The sequence below is a fragment of the Anguilla rostrata genome, chromosome 13 (assembly GCF_018555375.3).
Source record: "Anguilla rostrata isolate EN2019 chromosome 13, ASM1855537v3, whole genome shotgun sequence".
Lineage (NCBI taxonomy): Eukaryota > Metazoa > Chordata > Actinopteri > Anguilliformes > Anguillidae > Anguilla > Anguilla rostrata.
In genome coordinates this window covers 29,501,282-29,520,300 of record NC_057945.1, presented here as the reverse complement: position 1 = coordinate 29,520,300, position 19,019 = coordinate 29,501,282, and the positions used below count along the sequence as shown (strand labels likewise).

The 19,019-nt window shown below is 36.6% G+C and overlaps 1 protein-coding gene across 4 annotated transcripts in view; it reads right to left on the bottom strand.

Moving 5' to 3' along the window:
• phf2 (PHD finger protein 2) overlaps positions 1-19,019 on the bottom strand; it is a 39,297-nt gene extending 20,278 nt beyond the window's left edge. For 3 of the 4 annotated variants that reach the window (XM_064306582.1, XM_064306583.1, XM_064306585.1), the window contains exons 1-4: positions 18,470-19,019; positions 2,151-2,236; positions 1,539-1,653; positions 1,007-1,167 (exon numbers count right to left, since the gene is read on the bottom strand). In XM_064306582.1, the coding sequence (XP_064162652.1) occupies positions 1,007-1,167; positions 1,539-1,653; positions 2,151-2,236; positions 18,470-18,567 (460 nt within the window). In that variant the 5' untranslated portion in view covers positions 18,568-19,019. The remainder of the gene's footprint in view (positions 1-1,006; positions 1,168-1,538; positions 1,654-2,150; positions 2,237-18,469) is intronic. The other variant, XM_064306584.1, reaches the window with a different exon arrangement.

Here is a 19,019-nt window from a genome sequence, read left to right as displayed (position 1 = left end):
CTGTGCTTGATTCTCTGAAATGTAATCATATAATTATATTTGAAGACATTTTTCTAAGGTATTTTTTCTTAGGAATAACTATCTATCATCACCTCAAATCTCAGCCCTAAGAAGCTAAATACCTACTGGCATTCACTGCCACGCAATGGTGAATAACAAAAAAAAAAAAAAATCCCTGCACATACATTCACGCTTTTAGAGCCAAGTTTTCAAATTGTTTTCTAATTCACGAGTGAGTTTCTGCACTTACAACAAAAAAAATGTATTTCAAACACCAACTACGTAAATTATTAACCATAATTATGAACAGTACTAATGTGCATTTGATTACAATGCATTTGATAGATGTATACATATAATATACAACACACAAATACATTTTACATTGTATAGCATAACATGTTTACGCTTTGGGTTTCTGAATGTATGTATCTTACGTATTTAGCTAATGTATTTAGCTAATTATTTATTAACATAAAGATAACTTTATCGGAACTACAGTGAGAAGGAAAAATTCATTTCAGAAATAAATCAAGACATGAAAATGATTTAAATTTCCAGGCCGGTGAGTATTCTGCTAGCACTGGAACGTACAAACATGCAGAACATACATCTTCACAAACAGACCTGAACAGTATGCCAAGTGAATCTTATTATGGAAGGTCAACAAAGAGGCCTTTTGCATATACGGCAATCAGACCATACACAGCTGTAACTCATGCAGTGACTGCTAAGAACACACTAGCATGTGCTCATTTCACGGAGTGCTGTAATTCTAACAGATAAACATACAGGCATGACCTGGCGAGGGCATACATTCACAAACATATCCATGCAATTGTCTGTGTTGACAGACCATGCATTCTGCATTAAAGTATGTTTAGAGTAAACTTTAATGAGGTTGGTGAAAGGAGACCCAGATATTCTATTCTTTTAGATATTTAGAGGAACCAGTTTTGGTACTTGGAGGGAATCTGCAATCATACAATAAATAACTAATACTTGCCGACATAGTTCTCTACGTCACTAACGTAGAATGTTGGCGCTGGCATTGTCATACCCAGACCGTCTTTCTTCATAACCAGAATGGGTTCTGTGAATCCATGCTCTTCCAGGTACTCCAAGGTCAGCTGGTTTCCATTCAGCTTCACCACAATATCTTCAGAGCTGCAAGGGAAAGCATCTCAGGAAAAGTGCTCTCATAGAAGTGCTCAAGGCCATGTCTTATAGGCGAGAAATGTCATTGCTTATCATTAAGGTTTGCTCCCTAACACTAGCTCCCCGTGCAGTGAACTTGTTTCACTATTATGGAACTAGTTTCCAAAAACTTGTCAGAGAGCGCCACCTACTGAAACATTTTTGAACTGTAAACAATACAGAAACTTTCTGTGGATATGCCCCATTGTAATTCCCAAGAATATTTACATCTCCAATAACAGCACCAGTTGCAACTTAGAATAATAAAAATGTATATATGCGATGACATTTTCGTGTCACAGAAGGACATGCAGCAAGTCAAAGGTTGCAAAGTGTCCTACCTGGGGAATGTCCTACTTCGAAGCTCCTTGATGAACACCTGACTGCCATTTTGGACAGGTTTGACATCAGTGCTTTGCCCTGTGTCATGCTTGTTCCAGTTCTTTTTCTTTTTCACTGAAGGTACACAGACACATTAGCACAGAGCTGTCTGAGTAAGGCCTGCATTCAGACTCAATGGAGGAACTTAATGTTACCCCAATGATAACTACAGTTCTATTTCTACAGCTAAGCCCAGGTTACAAAGGTTACAATAAAGCCTGATTCAAGAACAAATAATCAGGCCAAACTACATCAGCCCTCAGCAAAGCTGGGAATACACACACGCTGAAGTGCTATTTAAAAAGAGTTATGCTGCTGTATTAAACTGCAAATAAAAAGAAGAAATATAAACGTACATTTCTGTCTACATAAAAACATGATCATTTTAGTACCAAGACGAAACTGAACTTTCAAAACGCAAACCATTTTTTTCAATTACAAGTAGGTTTACCATTAAATACATTTTGTTGATTCAATAAAATACTAGACTAATACATAGACATAGTATAATCATTATTATGAACCAATTACTGGGACTGTGATTGCAGTTGTCATTTTGGTGCAGAACTTACATGTAGACTTGCCATGGGTCTTCTCACAGTTGGGACAGTGATAGATGTCAATATCTGGAGCCTCATCTTCGTCCACCTCGACACAGCTGAAACACAAAGGGAAAGTCTAGTCAGCTGCTGTCGCTCCTATCAGCGGTTTGTACAAACAGGACCTTCCTCATTCTGAATGACTCATGTTCACATATTCAGTCTTTTATTACTCAAATAAAAGACTGAATATATGAATATGCTAAAAAGAAAAAGCTTTAAAAAAAAAAACAAGGAAACAAACCAGGGAAAAAAATTATTCCCTTCATTTTCAGGAAATAACATTATTCACTCAAGGTTGCTGAAGTGTGTCTGACAATATCAGAATGTCATACAGACAGCACTAAAACAACTTGTTTTAAACTCATTTTTTGACACAATGCAGGGAACATATTTCCCAGCTACAGTCTCTCCCTGCCATGGAGACAGGTAGTCACATGTATCAGAAATAGGCTTCCCTTTCATCTGATATCTCAGTTCTCACCACCTGTACACAGCTCATATCATCAACATCTGGACCTTTCCATCCACTTCACCAGTTTCAATTAGGCAAAATAATATGACTGAAAGTCTAGAGTTACAATAACACTTTTACATGTTCACTTCTACACAAACACAAAACTTTTATATATATTTTAACGCAGCATGGAAACACTTGATTGTATTTTTTTGACAAGCCCTAGCCTGTCAGTTTGGGGGAAAAAAGTTAAGGCCATGTTTGAGAAGATTATCCATTGTAGTAGGAGACCTGAATTACCCAGATATGGGAGAGATATTCCTGCCACCAGACCACTGCTTCCTGGTATTAAATGCACACACCATGCACACTACCAGCAAAGGGTTTTCTCTAGGGCAACTTTACTACCACTTATGCACCATAAAAACATGTCCTGAATCATGTCAAATGAGGCTGTGGGAGGAACGCCGTAAAATCATAGCCTGAGGTGAAGGCAAATACACCTGTTTGATGCACTCACACAAAGCAAAAAGACTGCCTTTTCCAGGGCCCAGACAGCATGGCCTTCTCTCACGATTAAGAATGCTGCGTCACACGCAAACATCATGCCAGCCCCGTGAGCTGGAACAGGGACGCTCAACAGAGCACAAGAGCAATCTTTGTCCTCCTTGCCTGGCTTCATTCACCGAAAGGTTGTGCTGTGTGAAAACAGGCCCATCTTGGCATGCCCTCTTACACTTTCGTTTCCACTCAAGAAACCACAAAGAATTAAAGTGTATTTTTGTCTTTTTTTTTTTTTATCCTACTACCTGAAGTTATCATCTGTAGTTGTACTTTCGTAGACACAAGACACAACAATCAAATTCACAGTAGAACAAACATTTAGGGTAACTTAAAAATCTTAGGACACATAAATTGTTAATATGGTAACAGAAACAGAAAGAGGAAAGATTAAAAAAACATTTTTCATTCCAAAACTACCTTTGGCTGGATGGTACAAGCTACTGCAGGCAGATGTTGAGTGAAGGTTTTTTCCCCTCTGACATCTTGTCAATCACATCATAAGCCCACCTCTCAGGGGATGGTGTTTTTGGAAGGGGAATTTTATCTTTCACTCTCCTGACAATATTCAGCAATGAAATCTAAGCTGCCAGAGAAAGGGATCCAACACCATCACCGTCTAGTCAGTGAATGTAATGCTTTTAATGTAGGCCTACTGCACACTAAAAAGCAAGCTACATTTAGATAATTCACTAATACAAAATTAGCAAAACATTTTACTCCTTTCAGAATTTTAAGATGAAACACACGCATACCCTATACAATTAATGTAATAATTCAATTTCATTAAAAAAACTATATGTCCGGGGAAGCAGGAATATTGGATTTGGTATTGTTTAATCTAAATACTAAATAAGGACCAGATTTACTAAGGAAATAGTCACAGCACAGAAATATTCACTGTATTACATTTCTGTTGCGGTCACATGTATATTGATGCATTTATGAAGATTTACTAAGACTGGTTCTAATTATGACTCAAATAAATGAAACACCCTTATTTTCAGTTTTTCAGCATCACAATTGTGGATTACAGCATTAGAATACAGCACCAATGGGGAGAAATTTAGAGTGACATCACAAAGAAAATTAATTCATTAGGCATGACGAAACAAACAGCAGATGTTAAAAAGGTGGTAGATAAAGGTGGTTACATACAGAAACCTTTCTACAACATAATGAGCGTAAATGTTACATGCGGTGGTCCAAGTGAGAAAATAATATCTGCAAGATCTGCAAGTTAGGGTTGGGAGGGAGGGCACAGCTGAACTTGTGCCCGAAGAGCATTTGAAGATAAAACTTACTATTCGTTCTACACCCAACGGAAGGTTCACAAGACAACCTTTTAAATTTAGAATTGTGTTTTCATTTGCTAGCTTATGGCAAATCAATAGTCCTGGTCCTTTCAATAAACACATAATTTTCACACTATATGAGAACATAAATTAGAAGGGATTAGTACAACAAAATATGCAAATCTATGGGACAACGTGTAATACAAAATGTAGATTGTGAAATTCCTTCAGCTGTAGCTTACTTTGAAAATTTCCAAAGACAAGGAAATATAATGTTGAGAGAAGCTCCCCCACAGCAGAGAATCTGATCACTGGTTGTCTGGTTCAAGTTCTTCTGTTACTGTACATCCTCAAGCAGTATGATTACTGAGTGACCGGGGAACCTGGATGAGAGTATTACAACTGCATGTGTGGACCAAAATAAAATAATTGATAAATACGCTATTTTTATATTAATTTTTTCCATAATATGTTAGTCATGAAACTAGTTCATATCCTGGATGAACAACACTATTAATTTTTTTTTGATCTGGATGTTTATGAACTAGCAAGCAAACTGCCTACTGCTTAATGCTGGTTTAACTGTTTCTTGTTTCAGTGGAGTGATACAGTAAGTATCACTTATGTTTAACTGATCTGTATGTTAAGAACAATATTTGCAGCTGACTTCATTTCAGGTTCAGGTTCAGTGTGTGAATCCATATATTGGGGTGGGGGAGTGTAGGTCAGAAGAGTCAATAAGGTAGAATCTGGCTTTGCGACATGATAAGTATTACAGCAGGGCTACTGAACTGGCGACCCTGGGGTTGAACGTGGTTCACGACAGATATACTTATGGCCCTCTGATCATTCAGAAGAAAAAAGGTTATCATCTAGTACAGTACAGTACATTACATTTACCTGGCAGATGCTTTTATTCAAAGCGACGTACAAGTGCATACCGAAGGTCATTTGGACCAACTACAAAACACAGGTCCAATAAGGTACAATACTCAATTATGTAACAGTTATTCATAGCCATGAACACATTACTCTCTGACCTAGCCTATGATTGCTGTGTAAACTGGAATTGTACCTCTGAGAATTTAAATAAAGGTTCTGACTGACTGACTTAATGTTAAGTCAAACTAAAAGGCATAGTAGGAGTGTACAGAGACAATCTGTATCCAAAGACATGCCAATGGCAATGTGTCCATGTGTTAGTGTATGCGTGTCATGCCCAATTCTGTGGAGAAAATCCACCTGGAATGGAGGTTGTTTGGAACTCTGAAATGTTCTTATGAAAATGAAGTCAAATTACACATCGTAGTTTTAGTCACAGATTATAATGATATAATAGGTTTTTTTTTGTTTTTTGTTTTTTACAAAAAGGCATATTTGCCTATGATGGCTTTCCAAATGATGCACCATAACATAAGATGTAGCATCAATAAACAGTCTATAACTGGCAACTGAAAAAAAGCCACCCTTCTCAAATAAAACAAAATAGAAAACAATACAAAATTTAGGCTGAGTATGTGAGTGAATTGTGAGTGAATGGTGTGTGTGTCCTGAGATAGACTGGTGGCCTGTCCAGGGCATATTCCTGCCTCTTGCCCAATGCACACTGGGATAGGCTTCAGCAACCCCCATAGCATAGATAATGGATGGATGGATGGATGGACAAACTGTAGGCTCAGTTAATTCTAGAAAAAATGTAGGCATTAAATGAAGCATTTATTTATTACAGAGAAACTGAAAGGTGTTAACCAAGCAAACCTCTAGAACAGGGTAGGCCAAGTCTAACATCCTGTAAGTTTTTCTTAGGGTTGTAGATGGTAGATGAGCATGAACAGGGTTGTGCAGCCCTGCTCCACAGAGGGCAAAGTAAAGCAAGCTAGGAATATTTACATTGCATTTAAGGCAGATTTAGAAGATGCTCGCACCCACAGCGGCTTACACAAATGACATTTTTTACATGCAATTAGAGTAGAACACCCTTGGGGGTGCAAACCCACTTCCGTAACCATTATGCTAAGTGAGGGGACATTGAAAGGTAGCAGCAGCCTATGTACTAAAAGGCAGCTTCTGACAACCCAGCTCAACCGATACAGCTTCTGGCAGAATTAATGCAACTGTCGCTGTGGTGAGAAATCAATTAATACATTTTTATTATGCACTACAAATTTGAATTGTTTTCAATTCATTGTGCCTAACTGCTTTTAGGTGGAGCCAACATGCAGTTACAAAGCAAGATGTGTATTTCTAGTATGTGTATATAAGCACACACAATAAGCACTGGGACAGACACCATTTTTGTTGTTTTGGCTCTGTATTACAGCATATTTGAAATTAAACAATGAATGTGAGGTTAACGTGGGTTACACAGCACAGAGCATCAGGTTTAATTTAAGGGTAATTACATCCATGTCGAGTGATCCATGTAGGAATTACAGCCTATTTTATACATCGTTGACCTGTATGCACAATCCTTTAATACTTGGATAATTAGACCCAAGCTCAGGTTCTAGGTGGAAAAATAAAACACTGTACAATCATTTTAATAGTAACAGTGGTGGATAGTCTTTTTGCTTTCAAAAATAACTGTTATTCAATAATGCTGTTATAAACATACCATGAGGATAGTCCGCCAACAAATGTAAACTAATCCATTGGCAGAAAGCTAGCTGCATTGAGTGGGTGTTGGGAGTAACATTATATTTACATTTATTTATTTGGCAGACAATTCTGTCCAAGGCAATATAACAAGCAATATGCCAAATGATACCAAGTGAAAATAAACTGGATAAACACTATCAAAATGTTGGTGGAGCAGACCCAGCAACTATACTAGCAAAGAATAAGATATTATGTGTGGAACTATTTAACCATCTCAATAATGGGGAAAGAAACTGGGCTTGTAACCCAAAGGTAGCAGGTTCGATTCCCAGGTATGACACTGCCATGGTATGCTTGAGCAAGGTACCTTGCTTCAGTATATCAAGCAGTAAAAAACTCTATGTACAAACTCTGAAAGTTCTGTATGTCATTCTGAATGCCAGTAATGTAATGTAAATTAGACTATTCAAACCCACATAAAAGACATACTTCACAGTCAAACTTAAATTACACAGATAAACAGAGGTGAGTAAAGTCCTATTCTACTGGCTATAGTTGTCATTGTCTTAAGTTCCAAGGCTGAATTTAAGAGGTAAGCCAGCTCACAGCTCTTGCTTCATTTATAAATAGCTTGCCAGAATGCCGTCACTTCAGTCTGGTGAGCTTGGTTTCTAATGAACTAACTCAAATAATGCTGAGAATATGAGCAGATAGAGATAATGAGGCCACATAGCATTAGCAAGTTTTAAACACTGACAAAGCTGATATTTTAATTTGCCTTTACGCATAACCCTCATGACAATTAGGTAGCTAAAAATATCTGTTTTTAATAGTTTGCTAGCTACTAAAGTAACCAAGTAAACTATGCTAGCTACCTCCACTTCCGAATCATATCTGCTAATGACAAAACATACCAAGGATTGAACTTTCTTAGTTATTCATTCTGTACAACAAAATGTATTGATATTTGCATACTGCATGTGGCAACTTAAGGTACTAGAACTGTATGTAGCAACTTATTTCAGGCATTATAAATAAGTTTGTAAGTTTGATAAACTGCTTATAGAGGTTTGTACAGTCTCAGCTACTGTACGTTGATGGTAGTTCTCGGAACTCACTGAATATTAACCCGCTTTAAATGTTCAGTGATTTACAAGTTACACTGTTGGAGGAATCAAGTCAGTTCTCATGAAAAAAACTATTTTGTCCATATGCCACTCAAGATTTTTTTTTTTTTTTTGCTGGTCTACCAATATGCAGCCAACTACTCATCAATTCAGTTAGTAGAGGGCTAAGAATAGATAATCGTATACTTTGACGTGGAGTGGTTTCTAATAGGTCTACTTGTTTGTCACTTGAAATTAACTTGCAGTAAATTACTGGATTTCAATTCCTCGGCACTGTTCAGTTCTGAGTCCATAGCAAAGAATATGGCCACATAGTGGGTTAGCCGATGTCTCTGTAACACATGGTCCGTGGTTCAGATCCTACTGAGGAACATTTTGATATTGAAGGTTCCATAAAACCATTAAACATTGCATATTAATTTTAGACCTATGCCTGTGATTTCGGCATTCAGTTTTACTTACTGGGATCTGTGTGCTTGACTTCCACAGCTGCTGGTGGCAGGTGCAGTTAATTCAGGTTGTTGTATTTTAAGAGTAAAGCTTTGTAAGAGAGAAAAAAAACTGAACTTTTCTTTCAAAAGGCCATTACCTTAATAAGACTTCTTGCAATGAAAAGGGCTAATGTATTGTGCACTTATTTCTATTGTAGAAAACACCATCTTCTGGCATTTTTCTTGATTTATATAAAGAAATCATGAAAAAGGAGCATGCCAGTTTGGTGTGGATTCTTCAGTGTGTATGTTGGGATGACCACATATTTTCAACGTGGTAAAACCTTTCAATAATTAAAGTATAATTTTTTATCATAGGAAACTGATAATTTCACCAGTGCTCGATGCACCAGTCAGAGGAATTTGCATACACTAAATACAGACAATGCAAATCATACCTACTCTACACCACTGAAATGCTTTACCTTTGAATTGTTAATTTTGCATATACTCTACGTCTTTTGCGTTTACAAATAAATGTCTATATCCCTGTAAGATTAATGCCTTATAAATAGTGGCTTTGACTGTTAGCATATAACCATGTTCTTTAGAGTGAGTTTTTCAAACTTGGTAGTTTATCAACTCTTACATGTCCTAATTTCCACTCCTGCTTGTAATTCCCCTCCTCTACAGTTCTGTCATTCACATTATCTGAGCATTAGTATTTGAAGGCAAAATGAACACATCTCTGAAATATGGACAAGGGGAACATAAATATACCATTATTACATCATTACTCCATCTCCCATAGATCAGCATTTCAGGGAAGCACAGGACATTATGCTAACTTAAGATTTCTTACCAATATCTTATTAAGATACGTATATGGGAATACAAAACAATATTGTGGAGAATATAGGGTGGATATCTCGTCAATTTCCTTCTGAAAAGAGAAACCTTGGTCTTTAAAATAAAGATATTGCCAACAAATACTCTGTAATAAGTGATGCTAACAAGTACCTAGGTATTCAGTTACTGAATAACTGCTAACTGGTAATGTTTAATGGATAATGAAAATGTTTTAAATAGTTTTCACTTCATGACACAACTCAAAATGCATACAAGTCTGTGAAACTCTTCCCAAACTAATTCCAGAAGATAAAGATTTTAAAACTCATTGTTAAGTTGTAGTTGGCTAAATAATAGCTGGATAAATATGTTTTTATGCTCAGTTTACAATTTGGATAAATGCATAAAAAATTTAAAGTCTAAATACAGTATTTGTGCATGTCACAAACTCCTTCTCATCCAATGTGCAGAAGAGGCCTCTTACATTTCTTTACGGACACTCCTTACTGCATTTGCAAATTACAATCATATTGCCAGTAGACTGTGAATTTAAATGTTCTGAAAATGTATTTAGTGTCCCTCTCGCATTGTTGCAAAATTCTTTATCATTCAGGGTGTAGTTCTACTGATGAGCTCAGCCAAGAACAGTTGATGGGGAAGTTATTCAGGGTCAGCTCTGAATACTCATGCTAGGTCAGGCGCAGTGCACTTGTCATGAATACCATTCACCACATGTAATTCTGATAACTCTTTGCATTTTGCAAACTTTTATTTTTGTATCAGAAAAGCACAAAATGTTTTATGAAAAATGTATCTGCATCAGTGCTGAGGTTAGGTCCAGACACACACAATCCACTCAAGTTAGTTCATTAATATGTGCTGTATAATGTAATGTAATTGTCAGCAGTCACATTCCAACATCACTATTTATCATCTATTTAGCTATATTATACTATTGCAGATGTGTAGTAAAAATGTGTGGTTATCTATCAGCAACTTGTCCACACCTTTTATTGAAACTGGATTTACTTTCAAATCTGATAGTGATTCCAGGACCAAAGGAATAATTCCAGAAGCCAATAATTTCTAGGATCAACCCAAATACAATGCAGATTGTTATACAAGGACGTACAAGAATTAGTAAAAGTGAATATGGACATGAATGGCTGCACATTGGACTAGCCTCTTTCTTGATGTTGGAACTTGGTTGTGCCAGGTTGTAACATGCTGCAGGAGTACTGCAGTAGAAGCCCAGAAAAATGGAAAAGAACATGCAAAACATATTATGCCTTCAGGTAATATTCCTCTACTTTTTTTCAGGAAAGCCTGTTTTTCAACAAAATAATCCACCTACCATCAGTGAGCTGATTGTTAATAGGGACAGGAACAATTCTGAGCTTTGCTTGTTGGGAACCATAATTCAGTACTGACTCTGTCACATTATCTTGACCTTTGGGCCAAGTCTTAAATTGGACATATTCTTTCTGGTACTTACCATTTCTTCAACCTCTCTTGGGTATTATTTATTATCTATAACACGATTATAAATGCCTAAATACAGCTCTTGAACTTTGTTATGGACAAGGAGCCCCTTTGGAAGTGAAAATATGTCATCCTCTAAAATGCAGCTCAAAGGACAATTTATTGTTATCTATTTGTTTGCCATCACTTTAAAATGAAAATCCCTGATGTTGAGGTGCACCCTCAGAGCATTTTGTAACTTATAACAGCATATACAGGCAATGCAGTCATAATGTGTTTTTTAATACCTTTCTAATGCTTTTTTAGGACGACAGCAAAATTCAGTAAATGTACAAAAGAGATGTATTTCACTGTCAACTCCTAAGAAATCAAGCCTTAGGGGCTGGGCAGAGGCAGCTATTAATTTAACATCAACTTGGATTTCCTATTTCCTTAATACTTTAGTATTGGGGAAATATATTAGACTAATATTTTAGTATTGGTAGTAGAGCTTTGTGGAGCCTGTTGTGTTCATTGAATGATGCTCACTAATTATTATTGCACAATTATTTGCACAGATAGATGATAGATGAATTGAGTCAATCGAATGAATTCAGTCTTTTGTTCATTCTCTACTGCAATAGTATATCCTTATTAGAGAAATAAGTATCTTACTTATTTTAGAGTGAACCTTTCTTTGCTCATGCACTGACATGGATTTAATGTAATACAATGACTGAAACTTGTCTTTGCACCACTCAGTGCAGAGTATAGTTTTCCACACCTTACACATTCCATGGATCAATACACAGGTCCATGGGAATAAGGTATGGCTTTAGTTCCCTTTCAGGGTTAGAGGCTGTTGATTGGCAGCTGTCAAGAAATAAAAATGTAATACCTGTACGTTTAAAAATATGTTATTAACAAAAATTGGGAAATGCATTGATTCATAAAGGATTAAACTTGACATGGGCTGATTATGACAGTATTACCAGAAATAATATATTTGAACTCATCTGCCTGGAACCAGCTCAATAACCCAGGATACCCTTTATTTGTAACTGTAGCATGTAAAGTAAAACATGGGAATTTTAAAACCGGTATGTTTCCTGAAAAAGGACCCTATTAAAATCCTTCTGTATCAACTATATTCATGGCAATACCAAATGAATGAATACTTTCTGGAGGGTATACTATGAGCTTAAAATTTTACAGATGAATAATATGTAAATCCTGGGATAAATATCAATAACCAGTATTTGACTGGCCATATCAGTCAATGCAAATCCATACATTTAACATTATAGCACAAATGCAAACTGCAAGTTCCCACATTCATGGAAGAGGTAGATGAACACAGATGTCAACTTTTGAAGAACAAAAGTTACACATTTTATACAACACAACATTTAAACCTGCTTAGTTCAGTATCAGGCATTGAGCATGAGTTATAGAGAGTTATAGAGTTTCAGCTAACAAAACGCTAAATTAAAAATAAATAAATAAATAAATAAATAAAAGGCTTAGATGACTATGATGAGGCCACATTTTCTGTATAACATCTTCCCTTTTATTTTACAACATCAGCGGAACATAAAATGTGCTGCCTCTCTGCCACCTGTACAGTATAGTGTTGTGCGTACTTGGACAGTGACATCATTTTTGTTGTTTTGGCCCTGTACTCAGTCACATTGGATTTGAAATTAAACAATATATGAAGCTAAAGTGCAGACTGTAGCTTTAATCTGGGGGTATTTGCATCCACATTAGGTGATCCATGTGCAATCACAGCCCTTGTATACATACAGTAGTACCACCATTTTAGGGGAGTAAACATAATTAGACAATTGGTTGCTCAGCTGTTTCTTGGCCAGCTGTGTGTATTGCATCATTAGTTCATGCACAAGAAAGCTAACAAAAGGTCTAGAGTTGAGTCTAGATGTGGAATTTGCATTTGAAGTCTGTTGCTGTTAACTCTCAACATGAGGACCAAATAAGCCAAACCAACCAACGTTTTTAAATAGCTACAAATGGTTTGACAAATTTTAAAGAATTTAGGACAACCTTACCAAACAGAACTATAAATACAACTTGACAATCACCAGTAAATACGCATTTACTTGCAGCAGCATATATTTATAGGCTATGATATGGCCAATAACATTACACCTGCCATAAGAACTTTTTACACAAAGAAATATAGCTGAATAGGTTGGTCTGTCTCTGGTACTTTAAAGCATAACATTAACATTTTGCTTAAAAATAAATAAATAAATAAAATAAAAAGCAAGGAATGTGTCCAGAATACACAAAAATCATTGATTATTCCAGAAAAGTTAAAGCATGTTTGTATAGCATGGGCATACTCATATTTTTGTCACTTTTTTGTTACATTTTTTTACCAGTACCTATTAAGAAAAACTTTTTTCACAAGAAAAAAAAACTGAGCTTCTGTTTGTAATCATTCTGACGGCCACATGCTGTTTGTTATGAGCAAGTATAATAGTAATACATATAAATGCAAGCTATGAGAGACATGCAAACATACAAACATCCTAGTGGAAAGAAACGGATTCATTTTTCCTTTACCATGAAAGACAAAAAATTGAAAGTGTTTGTCATATTTTTAAATGGAACTGTTTTTAATGGGGTATTGTGTACACAACAGACCTACTAATTGCTTGTATTTTGATAGAGGATTTATAGGGATAGCTAACATTAATTTAGAAATGTCGCATTGCAGGGTAGCTACAGTAGCCTAACATTAGTTAAACAGTAGTTAACAACCGCACAGTGGTTGACTGTTATCACTTTAAGAAAATCGATATAGCTGTTGTGAAGACGTGATTAGCTTGCACTGGTTTCCAGCAGCTCAGAGTCTGTGGTCATTGTGGTTATTTCTGTAGGAAACCCTGACAAGTGCCAAAGTCTTGGTGCAGTATAGGTAGGGGGCACTCTGCCCTGCCAAGGCATAACTTGGTGAGATGGCATACCTGCCATTCCAATCCCAATGTTGCCAAGCCTGCCCGCGCTCACTGAACATTTTATTACACGCTCATGTTTAAAAATAGTAACTCAGCTGATATCACAAATGATTCACAATCGAGAGTATTTCTCAAAATACTATTTATTAAGGGAAGGTTAGACTATTTAAAACAAGCATTTTATTTTTTTCATCACTTCCTCCAAAATTGTCACTGTTCTTGAAGTTCAGTGGAAACAGAAACCAGAATGCTTTCTAGGAACTACCAAGGTTCCAGATATTTCTGGGTATGGATGGGTCCTGAACTGTTTTGTGCAATGGAAAAGGGCCTGTAGAATTTGTCAAAAACGGGAACCATGTACATACACATTATGCGAAAAGAGGGAGGGAGGGTGGATTTTTGGAGCTAACGTTATGTTTAACCATGTCGATAAAATGGTCACGTCAGGTTCTAGTACTGACAGTGCAAAGAGACAAATACAGTGATGTTATGGTTACATGTGAAACAGTTAAATATCAGACATTTTATTTTCACGTTGAGAAACCTTAGAGAAGAATAAGTGATTTTTTAAAAAGCCAGCACGTCTCTGGTCTGCTCCCCCCCATCACTATCCCATATGCTTCTGCTGTCTCTCTGCAGTAACAGAAAGGGACTCTTTCATTGCGTCAAGTTTCCCAGGCAATGGCACTGAGGTTGATTCACATTTCAGAACAGTGCCTTGCAGAGGCTCTCAAGCACACAGTTACTGATTTCCAAATGAACACGTATGTGGCATTATATTTGGCAGACAAAAAAATAAAAAAAGTAGTTGGGCTGGCGGGGTTTTTTGTTAGCTTGGCAGCCTGCCAAGACAGTACAATTATAGGGGAAACACTGTATTCATTGATGATGTAACTGCTGACGACAGCAGCAAGATGAATTTTGAGGTGTACAGAAACATCCTCAGATCCAACCAAATGCCTCAAAATTCACTGGATTGTGCCTTACCATTGCAGCAGTACAATGATCCCAAAAAAAAGTGGAATGTTCTTTACTGGCCAAGTCAATCACCTGTCCTGAATTAAACTGAACTTGCATTCACTTGCTGAAGACTAAGCTGAATTCAAAACGCCCCAGAAACAAACAGAAACTGAAAATGGCTGCAGTACAGGCCTGGCATAGTATCACCAGGGAAGATACCCAGGGTCTGATGATGTCTAAGGGTCACAGACTCCAGGCAGTCTTTAAAATGCAAAGGATTTGCAACCGTTAAATTGATGGTCTCTGCTTTAACCTCATATTCATTGTATTATTTAAAATACAGTGTGCTGGAGTACACAGCCAAAACAACAAAAATTGTGTCACTGTCAAAATACACACTGGACTGTACGCTGTATCATCTTATAGCTACACTCTTATCCATATGATGACAAAATGCACTGATACTAATAGGCTTGTTATAAGCCATTATCGATCAACACCAAAATGATCCCAATATAAATGTGGATCTCCTTTAAATGGGTTTACTGCACAATGTAAGAAATCGGTAGCTATATCACCCTTCCTAAATGTATTGGTTAAAAAGATTAAGCAATATTTTCAATTGAATTCATATTCCAGAAGAGTACTTACATTATGGTAATTTCAATTACACAGTAATTGATATGACTAGATCTGAAATGCCATATTCGGTATGTAAAAAGTATGTCTTCAAGAGTTGTCTGCGTAGTTTTGTTAGTAACTCCAGGATTGCAGAATAAAGTTGTAGCTCTATATTTTCTGCCATGTATCTGTCTGAGTACAGAGACACACTGTGTCCTACTGCTGGATGGATTCGATGGGTGAGGGTCTGCAATCTCAAGACTGTTTGTAAAAAAAAATAAAAAAATAAAAAAATCACAAATGTCACTACCAAAAACACAAGGGAATACAACCATAGACAGCCATAGTATTTTTATAGCCAGTGAACACATCTAATTGCTGATCCTATCCTTGTCATCTCTGGCAGAACTGCTTATAGAGTAGGCACCTTGCCAGGTAAAGTCTAAAAGAGAGTGATGTCACAAATTTACACCCAGCGAGAACACACACCAACACAAATAAACACGAGCCATAGCCTGGGGTGGGAGTGTGTGATTGTGTGTGGTGTTCGCTGCAATCGCAGGCTCCAGCTGGCACATATCACAGTAATGACAGCATTAACATCAATGCTAACAGCCAGCTCACAATATGTGTTACCTTGTAGTGAGAGAAATATGAGGGTTGTAATTCAAACATAAGGAATGCCCATGCTTGCTACAAAAGGTCGAACAACGCTATGGTCAGACAACACTTGATTTCTCGATTTGTGTAAGCGGATTCACTGTGCTCTTTTTATTGAATGTATCACTGATACAATATTATGGCGATGTTATTCTGGAGAACACCCTTTAGTATTGATGGAAGCCATAGCTCCATGAATTTTCTCAAGTGAGAATAGTAATAATTTAACAATATATTCACATCTGATTATTATTATTAGTATTATTAGTATTATTATTAGATAAATGGATGCCAAGATCAGGACCTTTAATCAATTGTGCCTTAAGGAATGCAAGTTATTATTATCCCCTTAAACAATATCAGACCAATATATCTGTCTTACAGAATTATCCTTAACAGTATTTTTTATGTCAGTGCATTGAATATATTAACTATTAAGACAAAATATTGTAGTAAAATTATAATAATAAATGTTTCACCTTAAACATTTGCTTAAACTGTAGATTGATATTGATATGTATGATTTTGGAGACTATTTCAATCCGTTCCATGCTTATACATACAGTTGTGACTGTCTCAATTATATCACTGATCTTAAAAAAAAAAAAAAAAAAAACACTTTTAAGATTCAGATCTCCAGAAACACGCGTAATTATTTAGTACATAATGCACAAATAAACAAATACAACAAATAGTACGGCACGCGCTGATGTAAAACCTGAATTGCAATCATTTAAACAAAAAATAAATATAAATAAATAAATAAATAAATAAATAAATAAATAAATAAATAAATAAATAAATAAATCATCACTCTTAACTCCCTTCTTGAAAACAAAACTGCAATGGAACACACTGTTGGGAACACATTAGTCTCCCGCCATAAGCCGAGAAGGCAGGACGGTTTAATATAATCACTGTGTATATTGTTCTGGTTTCACAGTGTAGTCTATAGCTGTACGTTCAGCCATTATGGTGTAGGCTACTTGGACAGATTTGACTCATTCTGAAAGGATAGATGATTAGTGGAGTAACATTTTTCGCTCCGGTCAAAGTATCTGTTTTAACGGAATATTTACTGAAACATTGACTAATTTATAATCGGATGACAACCGATTGGTGGAAAACATTGATCAATTGTGGGATATCCCTTTTCTTTCATTGCTTACATTCACGCCTAAACGTTTACTAGCTACAGCATAGACCAGACAAGGACTCGGTAGTTATCCATAGGTGATGTCTAAGGATTAGCTGTAACCTAATCATAAATAGCCCATGCCTGTTTGTTACTAGGTACAACCTGTAAAGTAATACGATGTTTTGAAATAACAATAAAATGTATTTTACAACCGCTAGCAAACAGGAAAGGGTTAATGTTAAACGCGCGTAAATATCCCAGCCAGTGAACTGGAACAGGACGCTAGTTCTACAGTCACTCTAATTGCATTTATTTTACACAAATTTGTTATGCAACATCCATACACATATTTCACACTTGATATGTCATAAAATACGAAAATACACGGATGTTTAAGATATTCAAACTAATAGTCTACGAAACACTGGGATTCGTACAGCCTAAGGGAAATAGCTAGCAGGCTAATTAGTCTATAAACGGTAATTAACCTGCTTATTCCAGAAGCAAATTGTGTGAAATAGCATACGAAACATTTTCTGAAAAATGTAAACATCCGAGTGATGGAAAACGCACGCATTTAGCATTGTCTGTCACTGTTTTACTGGATGACTACAGCTAGCTAGCTGTCGTTTGTTGTCGGACAAAAAAAATCCCCAAAACCTCTACATTGTTTCTAACAGCTTCATCTGACATGTGGAACGGAACATTATGTGACCAAATAGTAACACCTCAATATGTGCTTTACTGGACAGAGAAATATAATTTAAGCGTCATAAATAGCCTAATGGTTTGCATAGACTGGTGCCCACTAAGCTTCCGTGCTAGTACGACAGCGACAATGCTCAAACGTCTTGTAAAGGCGCAAAGAATTCGAACTTACAGGTAACGAAAATTATCAAAAATAAATTAAAATACAGCATTATACGTTCAATATGACCATGTTGTTTACAAAATGTTTTGTGCTATTCACGAAAAATGTCACAACCTAGCTAGCTAAATATAACTCCGCCTTCTTCTTCAAGCGGCCTCGCTGTTGGTAATACAAATGTAGCCAGCGAATACAGAGCATTAAGCGAACAAAAGCAAGAAATACCTCACAAAATGCCTTGCAAACCAAAATAAATTTACAGTGGTGCAATGTTGTCCTTACCTGCCGTGAAACCAGTCCTTGCAGGCATCGCATTCGATCATAAACTGGGTTACGTCGTAAGGTAATCTACAGATGCAATAAACTGGTACAGTCGCCATGTTAGATCAATTCACAACAACGCCTGAGAGACGGGCTGCACAAACCCTCCCGCAACAAAATTACAATATGAAAATCTTCAAAATAGCTCGCCGTTACGGTGCTCCTTAGATGACATTTACATAAAGTCACATCAAAAAAGTCTTCCGAAAGAATCCGTTTGCATTTAGATTTCACTACTGACAAAATGTTGAACTAATTATGTTTCCTGAAGTGTATTATTGTGCGTAGGCTATGCCCCCTGGTGACTGTACAGTATTGAGACTTTCATAAACCCTAAGAAAATGTATCCTTTCATTGTAATATTATTACGTCAGCTTGTAGGACGGTATCGTCTTCAAATCAGATGAATGAAGCTCATTAACACTGCAGCTGTTTCACATGGTATCCCGGGACGTTCGAAAAATGTATCCCCGCCACCGGGGAACTCCAGAATCAATGTTGCTCGCGCGCA